At 37.7% G+C, this 19,314-nt stretch overlaps 1 protein-coding gene across 7 annotated transcripts; it reads left to right on the forward strand.

Moving 5' to 3' along the window:
- The first annotated feature begins 1,727 nt into the window (after positions 1-1,727).
- pax6a (paired box 6a) lies at positions 1,728-18,885 on the forward strand. Of its 7 annotated transcripts, XM_052120219.1 has the most exons (15): positions 1,728-2,061; positions 5,552-5,709; positions 8,051-8,122; positions 8,339-8,392; positions 9,259-9,282; positions 11,669-11,799; positions 12,243-12,284; positions 12,375-12,590; positions 12,887-13,052; positions 16,405-16,563; positions 16,891-16,973; positions 17,069-17,219; positions 17,394-17,506; positions 17,772-17,913; positions 18,065-18,885. In XM_052120219.1, the coding sequence occupies exons 4-15, from the start codon at positions 8,380-8,382 to the stop codon at positions 18,148-18,150; spliced, it is 1,326 nt and encodes a 441-aa protein (XP_051976179.1). In that variant the 5' UTR covers positions 1,728-2,061; positions 5,552-5,709; positions 8,051-8,122; positions 8,339-8,379; the 3' UTR covers positions 18,151-18,885. The 7 variants fall into 7 exon arrangements, with proteins under 7 accessions (XP_051976179.1, XP_051976182.1, XP_051976175.1 ...); XM_052120222.1 differs by lacking the exon at positions 9,259-9,282; XM_052120215.1 differs by lacking the exon at positions 8,051-8,122.
- Positions 18,886-19,314: the final 429 nt, after the last annotated feature.

A 19,314-nucleotide genomic window follows, 5' to 3' on the forward strand; every position in this document is an offset into this window, starting at 1 on the left:
AAAAAAAAAGTTTATTTAAAGAATGTGTTTTCTTTAGATTTCTTGATCATAAAAAGTTCAGAAAAATATTTTGAACAAAAGCATACGTTTGAATCTGACGTTTTGAAATACATTTTAACTTATTAGAAATAATCGGCAAAAAATAAGCCTAATTACAATAATCATCATCATAATAATAATAAAGCTTGATTTTAATATTTCACTTCAAAATCTACCGATTGCTGGTGTTTGCCCATATTAAGCCGTGATCAATTGGTTTCTCTTGATAAGGCTATGTGTGCCATGGGGGCTCTCGTGCCTTTCCTCTCTCTCTCTCTCTCTCTCTCTCTCTCTCTCTCTCTCTCTCTCTCTCTCTCTCTCTCTCTCTATTTCTCTCTCTCTCCCTCTCTCTCTCAAACACACACACATGCTTGGAAGCAGAGGGTCGGCGAAAGGAAAGCTGGCTGGACAGATTTAAGTTTACGCCTGATCGCGCTCTGGAGTCCAGGCCAGCGGAGAGAGAGAGAGAGAGAGAGAGAGAGAGAGAGAGAGAGAGAGAGAGAGAGAGAGAGAGAGAGAGAGAGAGAGAGAGAGAGAGAGAGAGAGAGAGAGAGACAGAGAGAGCACCTGGCCCGGCTTTAGCATCACCATCTTTGACAGCCTGATAAGCGGGGCCAGGCCGTGCGGTTTCCAGTGGAGATCTCAAGAACTGGGTTGCACGGTTTGCAATAGTCCACTTCCTCTTTCTCAGTGCCTTTCAGTGATTAGCATCTCTCTATGTTCTCATTTTGAGATATTGTGTTCAATTTAATATTATTAATTATAGGCTATTATTTACAGTGTTGATGGCGTTGCTTCTTGACACACAACACACAAAAACCTCGGATTGTTGTCATGTTAATAATTATATAGGCTATGCACATATGACACAAATTACATTTTAAGCGCAAATGTAATTTCATATTTTGAAAAGTTGGATGCCATGCAAATGTATTTGTGTTGCCATTAGGCATAGAGGGCAAACGTTGTACAGTAGTCAAACCTATAACCAATATCATGGCACTAGAATAATCAATTAAATGAAAACATACTTATTAAAGATAATTGGGCACCGCAGCTGAGACTGATTCCTCAAGATTTTGTTTCCCCCTTCCTCCACTGAACATTTTAAAGAGTTTTGAGACTCTTCGGAAAGTTTTTCTCAACTCATTTTAGATGAGTTTTAAGTTGTTATATTCGTTTTTAGTTCTAAATTGTTTTGCGTATTTTAATGATGGTAACAAACGGCCTAACAATAAATACACATGTCTGTTATTGCCAAAGACAGTGTGCAAATGGCTATAGTTGCTATGCAATACATTTGTCATGTTTTCTGTTTTTCAGCTACATTTTTAATCCCATCCATTCAAAATCAATTCAAAGGCTATCAAAATAAAGAGCGATCCTTTATCTTTTTAGATAATTAATATAAACTACAAACCACTAACTCACTAATAACAAAAACTACGAATTCTTCTGATGGCTTTCAATGACTGATGTTTGGACAAAACCCATACAATCGGAAGGGACTTAAATGAAGGTTTATGTGCACTGTGTCCGCACAGTAGACAGAAATTCCTTTAACTTCCCGGTTTGGGGGGTGATAAATGGCGTCCAATGTGACGTGAGCCGTCAGCAGCCAATCACTGCCAAGTTGAGGTTAATATTAAGAGAAAGTTGATGGTGAGACCAGGACGTTTATTTTATTCCCAGCCACGTTTAACGTAAGAGTTATTTTGCACCCAACTGGACAACAGACTTTACGTGCGACGTTTGCGTTTACCGTGAGAAGAAAATACGAAGGAGAGTCCCGAGTTGGACCTGTTTTCGTCTGTTAAATAGACTAGTGTTTTCATCAACGCCACAAAGACGGTTTTAAAAACATTTTCGGCTTGTTGGACTGGATATTATTTACTTTGGGACTAGTTCTGTGAAACGGATCCATAGGGGCACTCTCTAGACTTAATTACTCTTGTATCCAAACTATTTTGGAAACGTGCCTCTCATAACCCGCCAGCGGAACTGGCTATAGTGTATCTTGAGGTAAGTTCACAAGGTTCTACAAGTCTACTTTATTGCAAACGTGCCTTCACAAATATAATGACATCAGGCTACTGCGCTGGCATCATTTTGACAGCCTGACTCTGTTAATCTCGCTAACCACCATAAATATGACTCGCATTTAGCACATTTTTCATAACGCTGGACAATTCATATATCTCGTCAATGCTCAACAAATGTTTGTTGTGTATACCAGTTAATTTTGCTTTATGCATCGATCTAATTTTATTGACTTATAAAGTATTATGCCGGCACTAAACTCAAATAACATGAGACGCTTCCTCATGAGAAGTGATTGAGAAATATCCCATGTTTTCTGTCAGATGACAGTATACACAGCTGACTGATTTAAAACAACAACAACAACAACAATAGAGCGTAATCATTGGTACTTTCTATAGCTAAAGAAGAAGAAAATGTATTTCACATACTTTTCAATACCTTCATTCTCTCAGTGGTGTGCTTAATTATAAACAATACAATATTAAAAAAATATATTAGCCTATACTACTACTAATAATAATGATAAAAATAAATAAAGTATGATTACATTTGCTATTAAGAAGTATTTTATACACTTTCACAAACACTTTGATACATTTTCCATAAACCAGTATTGTTATAATTTGCAGCCTATAATTATTTTCTTCTGGAGAAGAAGTAGGCCTATTTGTAAAATGACTTCAATGTAAACTGCACTATTTACTAACTTGCTGATAGAAAAGTCGTCAGAAATTAATTTTAATATTATGGTTTAGCCTATATTTGACCTGCAATGCATACACTTTGCCCTGAATGCAGATTACATGGTCCATAAACTCTGTCACATCTGAAATACGTCAGTTTATAGAAATAATAAATTATCTTACAGATCACTCATGCAGCCAGAAAAACACACTCAATAATATCTAAAAACAATTGGCTGCAAAAACATTTCTCCAATTCTCTCCGCTCAAATAAACTGCTTCAGCAAGGACGAAAATAACAATTAAAATTATCCACCCACATTCTGTCTATAATAACCTAATGCAATTAATAATAACTTGCTTCATTTTGATCATGGCGCCTAGAGTTACATGGTAGGGTCATTCGTCAATGCAGTGGACTGAGTCGCTTTGGGCAACCACACCAAAAAAATAAAATTATTTGGTAAGCCGCCTCCCCAAAAACATGGTGACTACATGTCGGGCTTGCACTGGCCATAACGATACAGCTTTTCCCACATTGCCCTAATAACAGGCAGTCGATCTCTTGTTTTCCCCCTGTCTCTCTTGCTCTATCTGACGTCAGCTGCATTCAGTCCTTTTCCCTCCACTTATTATTAGTTTTTTTTCCCTGTTAAAAACTTTTTAGAGAGAGGAGAGGCACCGTCAGTCTATTTTGCCTGAGGGGAATAGCGACGAGATTAGGGTCTTTTTCATGACCAAACACCACCGCTACTAATCCGAACAGTGCTAATTGATGGGAGGACTACAAGAGTCCATCCATTCATGTGAAAAGTCTCAAACTAGACAAATATTTGATGTCGACCATTCTTTTTAACAGGTGGTATCTTTAAAGACTGAGCGATTTAATATGGACTAAACGTATGGAGACAAGTCTTTAGAAGAGTATAACAAACCAATAACGTGAATGTTCTTAGCGATTGATTTCGATATCAAAAATATCAATAAGCATGGATGCATGGATTTTGAAATTAGTAAAACCATCCATTTGTTTGATTCAAATCATTTCGGATGGACGTAATAGATTAGTTCTGAAAAACTAAGACATTTCTGTGCGAATCTCAGTGCAGTTGCACAACGTGTTGCACTCCGAGCTGTAAATCGTCACCATTGGAGAAACCAGCTAAAACTTCGCAGGGAGAGGGAAATTATTCGAAAATATCAAACGGCGTGGCGGGGTCGCACCGCAGGACCCGGGATGACAGTGCATGACGGTCGCGCCAGCTCATTATCCGACTCCCATTCAAGCGGCCTTTCATTGCGATGCAGACTCTTTGGCAGTGTCGTTTGTTTCCTCATTGTGCTATAGTGGGGAATGCAATGGTTGTCAGAGGCCTTATTCACTTTCGCGATAGTTTATTGATGAGCTCCGACTTTTAGCACTTTTCACATGTCAAAGCGAAGTCAAGTGTATGCAACCACAGCTTAATTTTATGCTCCGTGCGTCCCAACACATTTTGTCTCTCTTTAAAGCTGTCCCACCATGCGATACGTCCCCCTCCCCTCTTCATTTCTTGTATTCCAACCCGGAATCTATTCCACTCCAGTGAACGGGTGGAACACCCCAAGCTGAGAGTGGCGAGCTGAGAGTGCAGTGCATGTAACCTCAAACACAGGCACGGAGGGGTTGCTTTGGGGTTTACCGAGGTGTGTGCTAATGTCCAAGCAATCAGCAAATGTAGTTTAAGTGTCCGGCCATGGACGTAATGATATTTTCATCTCCTCCTTGCCAACCCACGACACGGAGTTTCTTTTTCTCCCTCTGAAAAACCAAAACAAATCACGCTATTAATGTAAATGGTATGGGGTCTCAACTGATCATTCAACGCGCGCCGTTAAGGCTGACGACATTCTCAGACTCAAAGTCAACAATGACACGTGGGGAACGTTTTCGTCCGTTTCAATGGACACAATAAGTAGGAAGGGTAAGCTACTCAGGATTAGCACACATGCATGGACACAATATTAAAGCAGTAAATAAACATTTAAGGCAAACATTCAGCTACTTGTATTTAAACAAATGGCTGGCAGAAGATTTGTCCACTTTGCACAAGTAGGTTAAAGGGGTGGGGAAGCAATATGTCCTTTTCTGCATATTGCTGCCCCCTTCGGCATATCGCGGCGCCGTTTTGTGGCCCGTTCTTCATAACTTGGCGGCTCTTTCAGTTTATCGCGACCCATTCGGCCCGGTTCTCCTGATGGCCACTCCGCCCCTTATCGGCCCCAAAGTGCGTCAGATTTCCAGCCCTGAGCTCTGCGCAGCATGTCCATGTGTAACTTCAGGTTACGTTGGTTAAAGCATGTCCACATTTCCACTGCAGTGACTGCTAGTGAAAGGAAGTCTCCCAGCATTCAATCGCCCAAACGCATTTCAATGGAAAAACTCGATGTGGGCACAGATCGCATCATTTGCTTATGAGAAGTGATGAAGTGGAGCTGAAAAACTTGTTTTTACTCGGCCCTGTTTCCCGCTCTGTCACCGGGGCAGGAGGAAGTGTTCTGCTGGGAGATGATGACAGAGGTCAGGCTCAGCTAATGGGCCACTGAAGAGGAGAGGAGGCGAGGCACAGACCAGGAACACATACATTAATACACGAGTGCTATCACCAATCAGCATAGGTGCGCGCCCTCTCTCTCTTGCTCGCTCGAGCGCTCACACTCTCTCACTCACTCCCACGAGCGCACATTTTTCAGTCTCGCTCAGTCTTGACATCCCATTTTATTGTCAATCTCTGTTTCCTTCGCAGGGAATTATTTTTTTTCCCCACCCGAGATCAGTTGGAAACTATAAAAGGCAAACTGTTTGAGGACGATTTCAAGAGCTTCAGTATCTTCTCTTTATTGTAAAAGAAGTGTAGGCCTATCAAGGAGGATTCGAAAGCTGTAGGAACTATGCCACAAAAAGGTAAGACACTCTTCTCCATGAAGCTACTTGCACACATAAGCACCGCTAACAAGTCAAATTAATCTTGCTGTATACGCCAGCTTTAAATATTAGGAAAACACTAGTGATTTTCTAAATAATTACCCACTTAAGTTATGTTCTTAAAAATAAAACTGTTCACCAAAACTTTGACAAGCATGTTGCAAAAACATAGAAAACCTAAAGCTGTGTAGCCTCATATGGGGTGAAACTATTATGGATTTCACAAACTTTATTTTTTGTCAATATCGTGTTTTGTTTAAAGCAAAGTTCTTATATATGACAGAGAAATGCAAAAAGTCACAGTAGGCCAAGACAGCGATCAGTCCTGAACATGGGAACGCAATGACCCGATGAGGTGGAGTGTCAGGTTGAATCACACAGTCACATTCAGCCGGGCGCAACTACCAAATCGTACTGTGAACTTGATGAGGTTTTCCTTTTCAGTTAATGAAATGCTGCTGTCTTTGACCAAGTCTAACTATTAAAAACGGAATTGAATTACATTAATGTCTTTAAAAATCGGAGCTACTATTTGTTGTTGTGTAGTTAGTAAAAAATAAAATACAATAAAAAAATAAAAAAGCCAATATACACCTATACAAATATTAGCGATACTATCATGCACAGAAACAATTTTTTATAGGTTGATTTAAAAAGTTGAAATAAATAATACACTATATCCGTCACATATGTTAAATATTATAATATGATATTGTATATAATATTATATTATAAATAATATATAATTAAATGCTCCTGCATCTTTGGCAATTTATTTTTAAAAGGTGGCAGTCTTTTGTTTTTCATTCTACATTTAAATAGCTATCAAAAAAATTGTTTTCTCATGAATGTACATTAAGTTAAATATCAAAGACTTGAATACGTGTACTTAATTAAGAGCCTTAATTTTGCACATTAGAACGAACAAAATGCAGATTAGGCCCTATCAATTACAGACAGCACTATTAAAACTGATCATTAACTAAAAGCTGAGTGCAGGGAAAGACATTGAATAGCTAAACCCTTTGGGTAAGAAATATTATGTTACATTTTAAATGTCTTTCTTTAAAAAAAAAAAAAAAGTTATTTTTTTTTGTGTGGAGAGATATGAGGAAATGTATAATGTAGTTCTTAAAAAAGAAATATTTAAAAAAATATATAAAATTGTACAAATAATGTAGAGTAAAATATACATTTCCCTTAAATATCTTGTTAGAACATTACAGTGACAAATTTATATTTTGTGGAACACGTGCACCTCCACGCTGCTTTGCGATTGGTGTATAGCCTCTATTTATTTGTTGCTGTCCACTGTAAACCACGCACAATTCATCTACATTAAAAAACAAAAAAACAAAAAAAACAAAAAAAAAAAATCAAAGCAGGGCGTATTTCTTCAGTGACCTCCTTTTCGGTAAATGTATTGAATGGATTCTTTATTGAAATTGTCTTTTTCCAATTGAGCGCCCCACTGCGCTGTTGTACATTTGTTACAGCCCTTAACGACACATACCAGTAACACAATTACCTCCAGATACTTAAAACAAGAAATTACTTTTCTATTTCGCGCAACGAGAAGAACAAAAAGGCTTTGAGGCAACGGGCACCGGGTCATGGTGAGCTGCACTGGCTGTTGCGGGTGAAGGGGGTGTGCTGAACCGGGCGTAGGAGGAGGAGGGGGCCCCGCTCCCTTCAGCTCTTTGTATTTTCTGAGATTTGTTGGTACGTTTGGTGTAGCTAGTTAGGAAGCCCGGTTTTACTCTCTGGGTTTTGGTGTAGATAGATAAAGAAAGCTATTGTTAAAATTCAGCGGGGCTTTGTCGGGGACCCTCACCCCCTCCTGGTGTTACTTTTCCGGCGCAGCCAGGCGAGGTAGAAAGCGTGTGTCACCAGAGGAGAGTATCTGGAGAGGAAGAAAAAAGTAGGCCTTGGCACAACATTTGAAGTTTTCTAATAATGAAGGTTAGGCATAGACAGATTTACAGGATGCATTAAAGTGGCAATTTTGCTAGAGCTTATTATTATTAGTAGTATTATTATGATTCATTTTAAGATCACCAGTACAGGAGCATGATTTTCTCACTGACTGACGATTAAACTTTCAGTTAGAAAAAATAGCTTATAAAATAAACATTGAGGAACATGTAACTGAGGGAGAGAAAATAAAGGTCTATCAATTAAAGCGGAAGGCAAATTAAAAGCTGTTTCGCAAAACTTAAACTAATTCATAAGTGGTAATACTAAAACACTTATGGTAGATTTAGGTGTAATACTTACGGATAGAAAAGGTGTACTAATAAATTGTTTTGCTTTGTCCTAGGGATATTTTATTAGAGTGAAGCAGATGAGAGTCTATAAATTGTTTTAAGCGGACAGTCAACTCTGTTTCCAGGCAAGTTTAAATCCTGGACATAAGTCTATTTTTGGAGACAGCACTTTATTTTCACCTTTTGGCATGAATGCAAAATTGTTGAAGCTTTAGCCCACATAATATTGTCCGTAACTTTCTTGCACAAAAGACACAAACAAATATAAACACTGCACTGCAATACCCCTGACTAAATGATGTGAAAACTAATCATCATTATTGTTTCTTTATGACTAATAGAATACTATAACCGGGCCACGTGGGAGTCTGGCGTTGCGTCCATGATGCAAAACAGTAAGTGGATTTTTTTTCTATGCGTTTTTGAAATAATAAAATAAGTTGTATGTGACAATGTGCAAAGCAGAATGGCATTTGTTTTGGTATATTAGTGAATAGAGCTTACAGTATACGTCAGAGAGTGTTGGGCGTGTGCATGTCGCCAAAAAAAATGTTGTATGTCATTCCTACTGCTCCCTGAAACAAGCTGAGCTCTGCATAGTAAACTACAGAACTAATTTCTCAGCCTGACTTTAACTATAACTACAGTTTTATAGTGTTGCAGGCTATTATTTAAATTGTTAATGTTACATATGAGAGAGCAAAAATTACATTCCCAATAAGAGATTCCCTGATTTGCAAAAGTCACATGGAAGCCTGAACACACACACACACACACACACGCACACACACACACACACACACACGCACACACACAACCTACTTATAGTGTCTAACCCATATGCTCTTTGCATAATTGTGTGTGTATGTGTTAGGGGGTGTTAGAGAGAGAGAGAAGGGATGTTTCTGCTTGACTTGCTTTTAAATAATTGCTGAATTAATGTTAGCATTGGTGGCCAATCCTCCTAGTCCATTAGCAGAGGAGAAATTGACATTGCATGATTCTGATGAAACGCCTATCATGTATATGAAACACAGTGAGAGTGAAATAATAGACCGAACTTTGATGCAACATTGAATGTTGTAGAGCATGAATAAATGACATTTGCTTGATGTAATGTGTCTGTGTCTATGAAATGTGTGAAGGCATATAGCAAAACATGCAGTATCATGAGTGAATTGTTTCAATCCTCTGTGGAAAGTACTGAGGAAGTTATGATTACCATAAATGAGACATATTTTCTCTCTTAATGCTGGACAAGAGGTGTATGACATCTGTAACGAAGGTGTGTTGAAGTCATCATGTCATTTTTATTACTTTTATTATTCAAAGTGCCAGTTCTTTGCTTTGTCCTCCTACTTAAAACTGGCATCCCATAAGTCACTACCTTTGAAACTAGGTCCATAAATTAGTTGTTTTTGTTGGTGTTTTAAGAAGATGCAACACTTAAGAGATTTCCGTGCCAATAAAGTATTTGAATGCATGTTAGCTGAAGTAGAGCACAGGAAAGAGTTTAGCAATATTATATATATATATATATATATATATATATATATAATCTAACATTCATTTAAACAACAGCAACAACAACAAACATTATAAATAACCCATGGGACAAACTCGTGAAATATAACGTCAAGAGGTGTTTCTATAGCGGCATATAGAACTTATGTTCTTTTTTCGCTCTTAAAGATCAGTGTTATTACACTGACATTCCCTCACCTTTTTCAAATTATGGCAAGTTAGCCAAATGTTGTCGTGTGATGTCTTGTGCGAATTACTGAGAAGATATCATTTGGGTGAGTCCTTTGGTTTGTTTAAAGGTCAAAGGCGGCAATCTAAGCTTTGTGCTAATAACTCTTGGGTGTATATAGAGTGAAGCGTCCAAATTGACACCATATGTCTTCTTATTAATTGATTAGAAACAGAGTACCGCGAGCGCAATGATTGCCACTGGGCAAGACCGACACCATTCACCGTGGGGAATTATAGAACGATTAAGATTTAACCTTTCAAGCGAAAATTAGATTTTATATCCTAATCTGTGTGTTGGCCCGCTCAAATCAAGTGGTTGCATTTTAAACCCATACGGTATGGGACTTCAAAGCCAATACATCTTCAATGTGCCTATTAGCGAAGAGAAAGAGACAACGGATTGACAAATTCAGAATTAGCCAAAACTTCTCACTCGAAATGGACATGAAAATATATGTTATTCTGTGCTTTTCTTTTTGTTAAGCGTAATAAATGCTCCAAAAATGTGTTACGATTTAAAGCTGGAGTACAATTAGAAACTCCAGCATAATTAGGTCCCATGTAGAATAAACTAAATCTTACCACAACTAATGCACGTTTTTGTACGCGTTATATTTTTAACATTTAGCTCCATACACGTTTAATTCAGATTTTATATTTCGCGCTGCACATTTATTATGCATTAAGCTACAGAACCAAACAGCATCCCGCAGACTTGCTCCCAGTGCGTAAATATGGGCAATTGAGGTTTGTCACTTGGGAAAAAAGAAATGACACTTTTAATATATTAAGAGCTAGGCGCGCCCCCGTGAACGTACACGCGCACAGCCCCTTGCTACCTTAAAATGACGCTTCCCTTAAAGGGGAAATGAGTAGAGTCCAATTTAGTCTGAGTGATATCCAAATGCAGACAGAAAGGGTCGTTTTATCATGCTACTATTTGTCGTGGCGATGCGATTTTCAAAAGCAGAGCGATGTCATAAAGTGACATGCCTGCCACGAGTGCTCCAACTGATCTTTTCAATTAGCCTTCCATGCATGATCCAGGGCGACTTCCGCCTATTTCCAGAAATTAAGCTCAAACTTGACGTGCAGCTAGCTTTATTTTAAAGACAAATGTCAGGCAGGCTCATCATATTTTCCCCCTCTTCTATATTTGGAGCTTATTTATTGCAAAGGAGCTTGTGCTCTTGGACTCAATTTAACGGGAAGCTTCGGAGGGAAGGGAGCTGAGAAGTAAAGCAAACCCACAACAGGAAGGCTGCTTTTCCGTTTTGGCTTCAGGTTTGGTGCCTTTGGTCAGCTTTTTGGGGCTTTTTCACTGACATAAGCGCTGTTAAAAGTAACATAATCCAATTGGTTACATAGGGAATGCAAAAATTTGGTAGAAGTGTTTTTTTATTATTATTTCTTTTTAAGTTGTTATGATAATGTGTATCATTTCATATATGGTTTAAATCAACGCAACGTTTAAGAAGGTTCAATGTGAGCTAATGCCGCAAATAGCATTACACCATCTGATCCCTTTAAAGATTTGCAGAGATGCGCAAATCTCGGCTCAGTGGGTTGGAGATGTTTTGCTCCAGATCATACCAGAGCGCTGACGCTTAATCAATGTTGTGCATGTGTAATTATATTACAATTGTGTATTAGGAGATTATGATATTATGAGCACATCTGGAGAATAGTCGCAAACATATGACAGCTGAACAACAACAATTACCGGCTATGCTTATTTTAAAGCGGTTTACCCCACTCTTTGCTGAATATTGAGTTTTGTTGAAAATGCTCTTGTAGGCTAATGCTTGGCTCATTTTTTAGACAATTTTAACATGAACGATTCTGTTTAAATTGAGCCTGTATTTTGAGACTGGCTTGCTATATGTTGGGTAACTTGATATACCCTTTTCTTTTAGGTCACAGTGGAGTGAACCAGCTTGGCGGTGTATTCGTCAACGGCAGACCGCTACCCGACTCCACGAGACAGAAAATAGTTGAACTCGCGCACAGTGGCGCGCGGCCGTGCGACATATCCAGGATTCTGCAGGTGATGAGAATGCATGTTTTCAAGTGAACACCTAAAAAGTCTAATGCATATTCAAAAGATATTTTACAGTAGTTTTTTTTTCTCACATTTGTGCTTACTGTTTCGAATTCCTCATCACTGGGCCGTTATTTTTTATGAAGTGCGTATTAGATTTAAAACATAAATACATTAACTCTTCAATTATTTATGACAGCGAGTAAAGAGGATTCATTTCAAATTTCAGTTTGGAATGTATAAACAGTGGTCTTTAGAAATGCTTCGACGACTAACAACAAAATTTCCTAATGCTCATTCCACCTTTTTTCTCAATTTGGCAATTTTTAAATTTGGCGACCGAAAAAGGTCAATTGAATCAAAGCGGTTTAATGCATTTTAAAAAGTGCATCATTTCTCGTACCACTGCAGACATATTTTTTGTGTTAAAGGTATTTCTTGTGTTATAGACCCATGCAGATGCAAAAGTCCAAGTGCTGGACAATGAAAACGTAAGCTTATTATTGCTTGAAGCATACACTTAAAATTAAACACTAGTCTTAAATAATGTATGTGAATTGTTTCTTTTGTTTTCCATCTAGGTGTCCAACGGATGCGTGAGTAAAATCTTGGGAAGATACTATGAAACAGGCTCCATCAGACCTAGGGCGATCGGAGGAAGTAAACCACGAGTAGCAACTCCCGAGGTGGTCAGCAAAATTGCCCAGTACAAGAGGGAGTGTCCGTCAATCTTCGCGTGGGAAATCCGAGACAGACTGCTATCAGAGGGGGTCTGCACAAACGATAATATACCCAGTGTAAGTTTATTGAGGGCAGGTCACTTGGCTCGATATAACTTAAGTACAATCACATAATTTTCTCTTTTAAATGCATGCATTTATGACCTTGAACGTGAACGAGAATATACTACTTAATCGATCTTTCCCGGCCACTGCTGTAATCTCCTCTAACCCAAAGAGGACAATGGAATGCGATGTAATGCTCTGGCATGTAGGCCTGTGTAAAAATCGGGCCAATCGTTCCAAAAGCCAAGATGCCACATCGAGGATGCGCTCTTTAATTAATGTGCCGCATCTTTGGGTTCGTCTTTCAGGTGTCATCGATAAACAGAGTACTGCGCAACCTGGCTAGCGAAAAGCAACAGATGGGCGCAGATGGCATGTATGAAAAGCTGAGGATGCTGAACGGTCAGACCGGCACGTGGGGGACCCGGCCGGGCTGGTACCCCGGAACCTCGGTGCCAGGACAGCCCAATCTAGGTATGGCCATTTTACTTGCCATAAATGAAGATCTTGCCTAAAGAGGTGTGGAGGATGTTTGACTTTTAGGAGTTTATGCATGCACTGAATTCTTCACCTTTTATATGAAATTATTGATTTATATAAATAAATAGGCTATTCCGTTTATTCAATGTATTATTATTAATATTATTAACAACAATAAAAATATATCAATTAACAATAATAATAATAATATTTATATTATTATTATACTTACCAATAAATACGCTATTTCTGCTAATTCATTATGATTATTATTATTAATATTATTAACAATAAGTCTGTTAACATAATAATAATTCTAATTAATTAAGAACTATTATTTTATTCGTGTTATTAATATTGTTTTGATTGTTGTTGTAATTGTTATTTTTTGTTTTTATTATTAATATTATTATTAACAACGATAAAATATAAGTCAGATAACATCATAATTATTATTTTTAATTAAGAACTATTATTCTTATCCTTGTTATTAATATTGTTGTTATATTTGTTGTAATTGTTATTTTTTAATTAGCGTTTTACCAATCCCGTTGAGTATTTCAGTTTTAGCTAATAGAATAAGCTACAATTTAAATAAATACATTACTATAAATTATATACTTGGTAGTGTTACACAAGAAAGGCTTACTTTACCTTTGTTATCTACATTATATTATGATTTTGAGAGTTGTAATTCACTTATTTCTGAAATGTTACCTGCATTTTAGCTGAAAGTGAGGTCACAAAGAAAGAAAGAAAGAAAGAAAGAAAGAAAGAAAGAAAGAAAGAAAAGAACAGTGTGCGGTATCCCTGTACAAAGGATGTTTCTGTCACACGGGAAAAATGTTATGGAAACAGCTCTGTCGCTATGTAATAGCTCATTAGTGGACGTTTTGTTTCTCATTAAGGCGACATAAATAAACGTTTAGTTTGAGGAGACAGCTGTGGAAATATTTCACCGGAGACACCTTGGACACGCTGACAACATTTGTGAATTAGCCGTGTCACTTCAGGGCAATATGAAATGAGATAAATATCGACATATATAAAGATTTAACTGAGGAACTCTTGTCAATATCGCCTATTAAACCATTGACTGCAATGGTAACAACTCGCTCTTTTTAGGGGATTTTTTAATATTTATTTTATTTAATTTATTTTACGCAAGGGTAGCCTAAGTAGAATACATTCCGAGTTTTATGTTTAAAACACGTTACATAATATTTATATTTAATGCTTTCCGTATCGCATATGTTGTTTTATGCTACATAAAATACATTGTTTATTGTCATGTGGCCTCGTACCCACCATATGAGAATAAAACTTTCAGAATAGCCTCTATATGATTATTAAGGCCTGTGTGTTTTTATTAGTGGTTTATCTTTATGGAATTCATCTTCAATGACTAAAAAATGTCATCATTCTTCAACACATAATGTCTGTTTTTTGATGACTAAGTTCAACTTTAGTTATGCGCGTGTGACAAACAAGAAGGGTGCTAATATCTATAGGCCTACCAAATGTAACATGTGCTGAAAATCTAATAATAGCCACTACGTATTTTCTATTCTGATTCTACAGACATTATGCATTTTATGAGTAGTTCATTTAATATAAACCTTTTTGCTAGGCTATACCTCTATCATTTAGAGACTGTCCATTGGGCCACTCCAAATGCATTAGCGTGAGTTTGTGAGCGAGACAAATATGGTCGCAATCTGATGAATGTCACGCAACACTGAATAAAATAGCGGATTCATCTGGACTGACAGGACGCTAAAAGAGACAACTATCGCATTCAGAGCACTCATATGAACCCCTCCCTCCGCCATAGGCTCGGGGTGCTAAAGCCGTCTAAAGGATTTGGACACTTTCTCTTTTCCAAGGGTGTTCGTATGTTTTGATCAAGGCCTCCACAGCTAAAAGATGCCGCAGTTGTTTTGCCATCGTTCTGCTTGCCTTCCGCCTCACTGGTTTCGACAACGCCCCAATAAGGAATTATTTTATTTCCCACCGCCTTTCTTAGAGAAAACAAATCCTAAATCTGGCGACAGTTGGTCAGGCTTTTGAGAACAAGCCACACATTCGTTTCTCTTTTACGGATTAGCTTTTGAAAAGTGCATTGGATAGCAACCACTGCAAAGACTATTTTTTAAAACGCTCTCAGACTATGAGAAAAGCATCGAACTTTATAAAGAATAACTTGAAAATGTAAAATAAACTTTTAATAAACGGTTTAGCTAACATTCCCTTTTTCATGCCTTTTAGTAGATTGCGTATAGGCCTACATGTCTAATTTAGCTACATTCTACCACGACAAAGTATGGACATTTTTCACTTTATTCAGGTTACATGTTGTTTGTTATATGATGACATATGCTTTTATTATTCTTAAACGTTAATTGACATTAAGCCCTTATACAATTATAGCTATTTTTACTCACAGTAATCCACCGCAGGAAAATTTTGAAATCTAAAATAGGCTAATTTACTTTAAGAAACGTGAACTAAATTCCATAACACAATGGTTTTAATTACAAACTGGTGTCCAACAACCGACAATTGGATACTTTCCCCTTGTCTGTGACAAACAAGAGCATTCGTATTTAGATGTTTCATTCACGGTGGCCTGGTTGTTTTTCTTCTTTCGCCTATAAGAAGGTATAAATCCTAACTGAGGCTGAACGGACCAGCCCTGGGGACAGTGATTAATGACAGTAGAGCATAAAGGTTAACACGCCGAGCTGAAAAGTCTGTTGACTGGAATCCTCGTGCTACAATGACTGCTCGAGAGAATCCCTTTGTCGCCTCGTCCAATTGTGTCCTCAAAATTCAACCCACGAAAGTTTGCCATCCCTCCTAACAGCGAGTATTTAAAAGTTACCCTTACTCTAGCGCTTTGTTTGGCTGTGAAAGCATCCCTCTCCTATTAAAGGATTGGTGGTCATCTCAATAGCTCTGCAAACGCCCATATGGTGGCCGTAGCCTAATGGAAGAACTCAGGGATGAAAAGGGGAAGAGGGTGTTTGGTTAAAAAAAAAAAAAATTTCAGAGGACCTGAAAGGTTTCTAGGACATTTTATCGTATTTCAGCAAAGCCCTCAAGTTTGTCCGCCATTGTGACTTGACGCTGAAAGATCTGAGCGAGCGAATGTTTTCCCACATATTGCAAAGTGTAACAGGAGCCTACAAAACGGTCCAGTGATTTTATATCACACATTTACCACATAAATATTACATGCAGACTATAATACTCTAATTAAGCCCTAGAATCCAAACAAAGGATGACAAGCCTGTGTTACTTTAATATATAGGCTATAGAATAAGCCTATGTATTTGTTTTCCAGATGGCTGCCAGCAATCAGATGGAGGTGGTGAGAACACGAACTCAATAAGCTCGAATGGGGAGGATTCTGATGAGACCCAAATGAGACTTCAGCTTAAAAGAAAACTGCAAAGGAACCGCACATCTTTCACACAAGAACAAATAGAAGCACTTGAAAAAGGTAAACATCGATTTTGTTTACCCCCCCAATATGTATACCATGATCAATGGAAACATGTACATGCTTCACGCTGCAACCCCCCAATGCTCAAGACAAATATAGGCAAATATAGCATAATGGATCATATTTAAGCTAACGGCTGTAAATAACATGGTAGCCTAAGCATGTGAGAGTTAAATATGAGGTAGGCCTACATTTTTTCGAGCGATTTAATGTCGATTCCTAAGCTACTTCATATGACAGTTTTGCACATTCCACATTTTGTAAAGCAATAAATAAATGATTTAATAATACTAATTATGTTTATGTGTTTGACGTTTTGACCAGAGTTCGAGAGAACGCATTATCCTGACGTGTTCGCTCGCGAGAGACTTGCCGCCAAAATAGATTTGCCTGAAGCAAGAATACAGGTGAGCGAAGACTAAGAAAATATGCTCGATACATTTGCTTTGTTGCCCGTTGTTTTAAAAAGTCTGTGATAACTAACCAAAGCTTGTACTTCCAGGTGTGGTTCTCGAACAGAAGAGCAAAATGGAGGAGGGAGGAAAAGTTACGAAATCAAAGAAGACAAGCCAGTAACTCTTCGAGTCACATACCCATCAGTAGCAGCTTCACAACGAGCGTTTATCAGCCAATCCCTCAGCCCACAACACCAAGTAAAGACACTTAAATACACCTGTGTTGATATTGTTAACACATGTAGGCAGGCCATAAGAAGACATTAGTGAACGCATTTAAACCATGAATGAACTTGAATTGAACCTAAGGTGTTTTTATAGTTAAGACTGTCGTTTCTAAACATTCCTGTTTGTTCACTTTCTTTGAAACAGTGTCCTTCACATCAGGGTCCATGTTGGGTAGACCAGACACAGCCCTCACAAACACATACAGTGCCCTGCCACCAATGCCAAGCTTCACCATGGCCAACAACCTTCCTATGCAAGTAAGTCTATAAATGTCAGTTTATAAACCCTTCATTCAGTATAAAGTATTTGGTTAATGCTTTGCATTGTTCTATATTGTTCAACAGTATGCTATGCCTATACCTCATTGCTTCAGAGGATTAGTAATTCAATATTTGCTAGCATTGTAAAAATCTTATGCAACTACAACTACAGCATTTTCAGGTCTGCATGGCTGTGTTGTATATCAGATAGAGATGTGAGTGTTTCTGACAGGTTTGCCCTTATCCCCTTTTTACCCCCCAGCCCAGCCAGACCTCATCCTATTCCTGCATGTTGCCCACTAGTCCTTCGGTGAATGGGCGGAGCTATGACACATACACACCACAGCACATGCAGGCACATATGAACAGCCAATCAATGGCCACCTCAGGCACAACCTCAACAGGTAAATGTTTACGCAAAAAAAAAATAAAAAATTAAAGCAATAAGTCTGTTGGGTCATGACATTTTTTTTCCAGAAGAATTTTCAACCACATTATATGTGAAGTAAGACAAGCCCTAAATATAATGAGGTTTCTTTATTTCCCATGCTACAGGTCTAATCTCGCCTGGAGTGTCTGTACCAGTCCAAGTGCCAGGCAGTGAAGCAGACATGTCCCAATACTGGCCCAGACTACAGTGAGAAAAGGACACATGATAAAAAAAGAAAGGAGTTACTACACCTCCTGATGTCTCTCAGCAGCAAGGCAGGGCTGTTCAGCAGTATTTCACTTCAGAAGAAAAAGAGGAGACTTTAAAGGACCTTTTGTACTGGGATAGTGCCACTTCTCTACTATTCTTTGGACACAAAGACTTGAAGAATAAAAGAGAACAGAATTCTGTAAAGTGCCCGGTATTATATCATGAAATGGAAAAAATATCTGTTTTTCGGTTTCCAACCTAAGTCATTTTGATGTATTTGTACATGTAATGGCCAAGTGTATGTTATGACAAAAAAGAAAAAAAAATTTAACAACTGTGGATGGACTGTCAAACCAAGTTGGTCTTGCATCGGTAAGCAGAACAACATTTGTGCAAGCTTTTTTTGCCATTTATCGATATTTTATCATTATCAGCTGATATCAAGAACTTCTGCCCACTTCTGTTTCAAGTGTGGACCTGTTGAAACAAACTATTTCTGTATCATTTCAAGACAAAAATAGCAACAGAGTTCAAAGGAAGCCAGTCCATAATTTGTTTTGTTTCAAAAGCTTGCAGACAAAACAAGGTGTATGTTGAACAAGGTGACTACTGAACCGGAGGAGAAAATGTTTGGTAGCTAAAAACGGTAGATTGTGTCTTCGAAATAATTAAGTTTTGTTTATGTCAAAATGTAAGTATTTGTCTTCCCTAGAAGTCTCGCAGAACAATTTCTATAATAAACTTAATTTCATTTGATAATTCTCTGAATATTTGATACATATTACAAGATTTTCATTCAAGGGCACATTTTTAACAATGCACATTATTGGACCAATGCCTTTGAATACAAGCCATTACACTGTATCTTACATTACTTAAGTTTTTGAATTTCTTTGTCATTTTGTTTTCTTTCATGAGAAAATTCACAATCAATATCAATGATCAAACAACTTCTTGTCTAATTTTAACAAATCATATTACATCTATCCTGTCTTTTTAGTAATTAATTTACTTTAGATATTTAAACTGAGGTAGCACTAATCACTAGTAATTTAGATTTCAGATTAATATAAATAGGCAAAAACGGTTTATTCAAATAGAAGAATGTATTCTGAAGACCAGAATGAATAATATAGGTCTCAAACACAGCCAGATATCACTAAAA

The sequence above is a fragment of the Xyrauchen texanus genome, chromosome 46 (assembly GCF_025860055.1).
Source record: "Xyrauchen texanus isolate HMW12.3.18 chromosome 46, RBS_HiC_50CHRs, whole genome shotgun sequence".
Classification (NCBI taxonomy): Eukaryota; Metazoa; Chordata; class Actinopteri; order Cypriniformes; family Catostomidae; genus Xyrauchen; species Xyrauchen texanus.

Bases quoted from the DNA above. Each gene is read 5' to 3' on its own strand.
- pax6a (XM_052120215.1), top strand. The intron at 17,507-17,771 runs GTAAGTCTATAA...TTTACCCCCCAG, and splicing joins CCAACAACCTTCCTATGCAA to CCCAGCCAGACCTCATCCTA. The intron at 17,914-18,064 runs GTAAATGTTTAC...CCCATGCTACAG, and splicing joins CTCAGGCACAACCTCAACAG to GTCTAATCTCGCCTGGAGTG.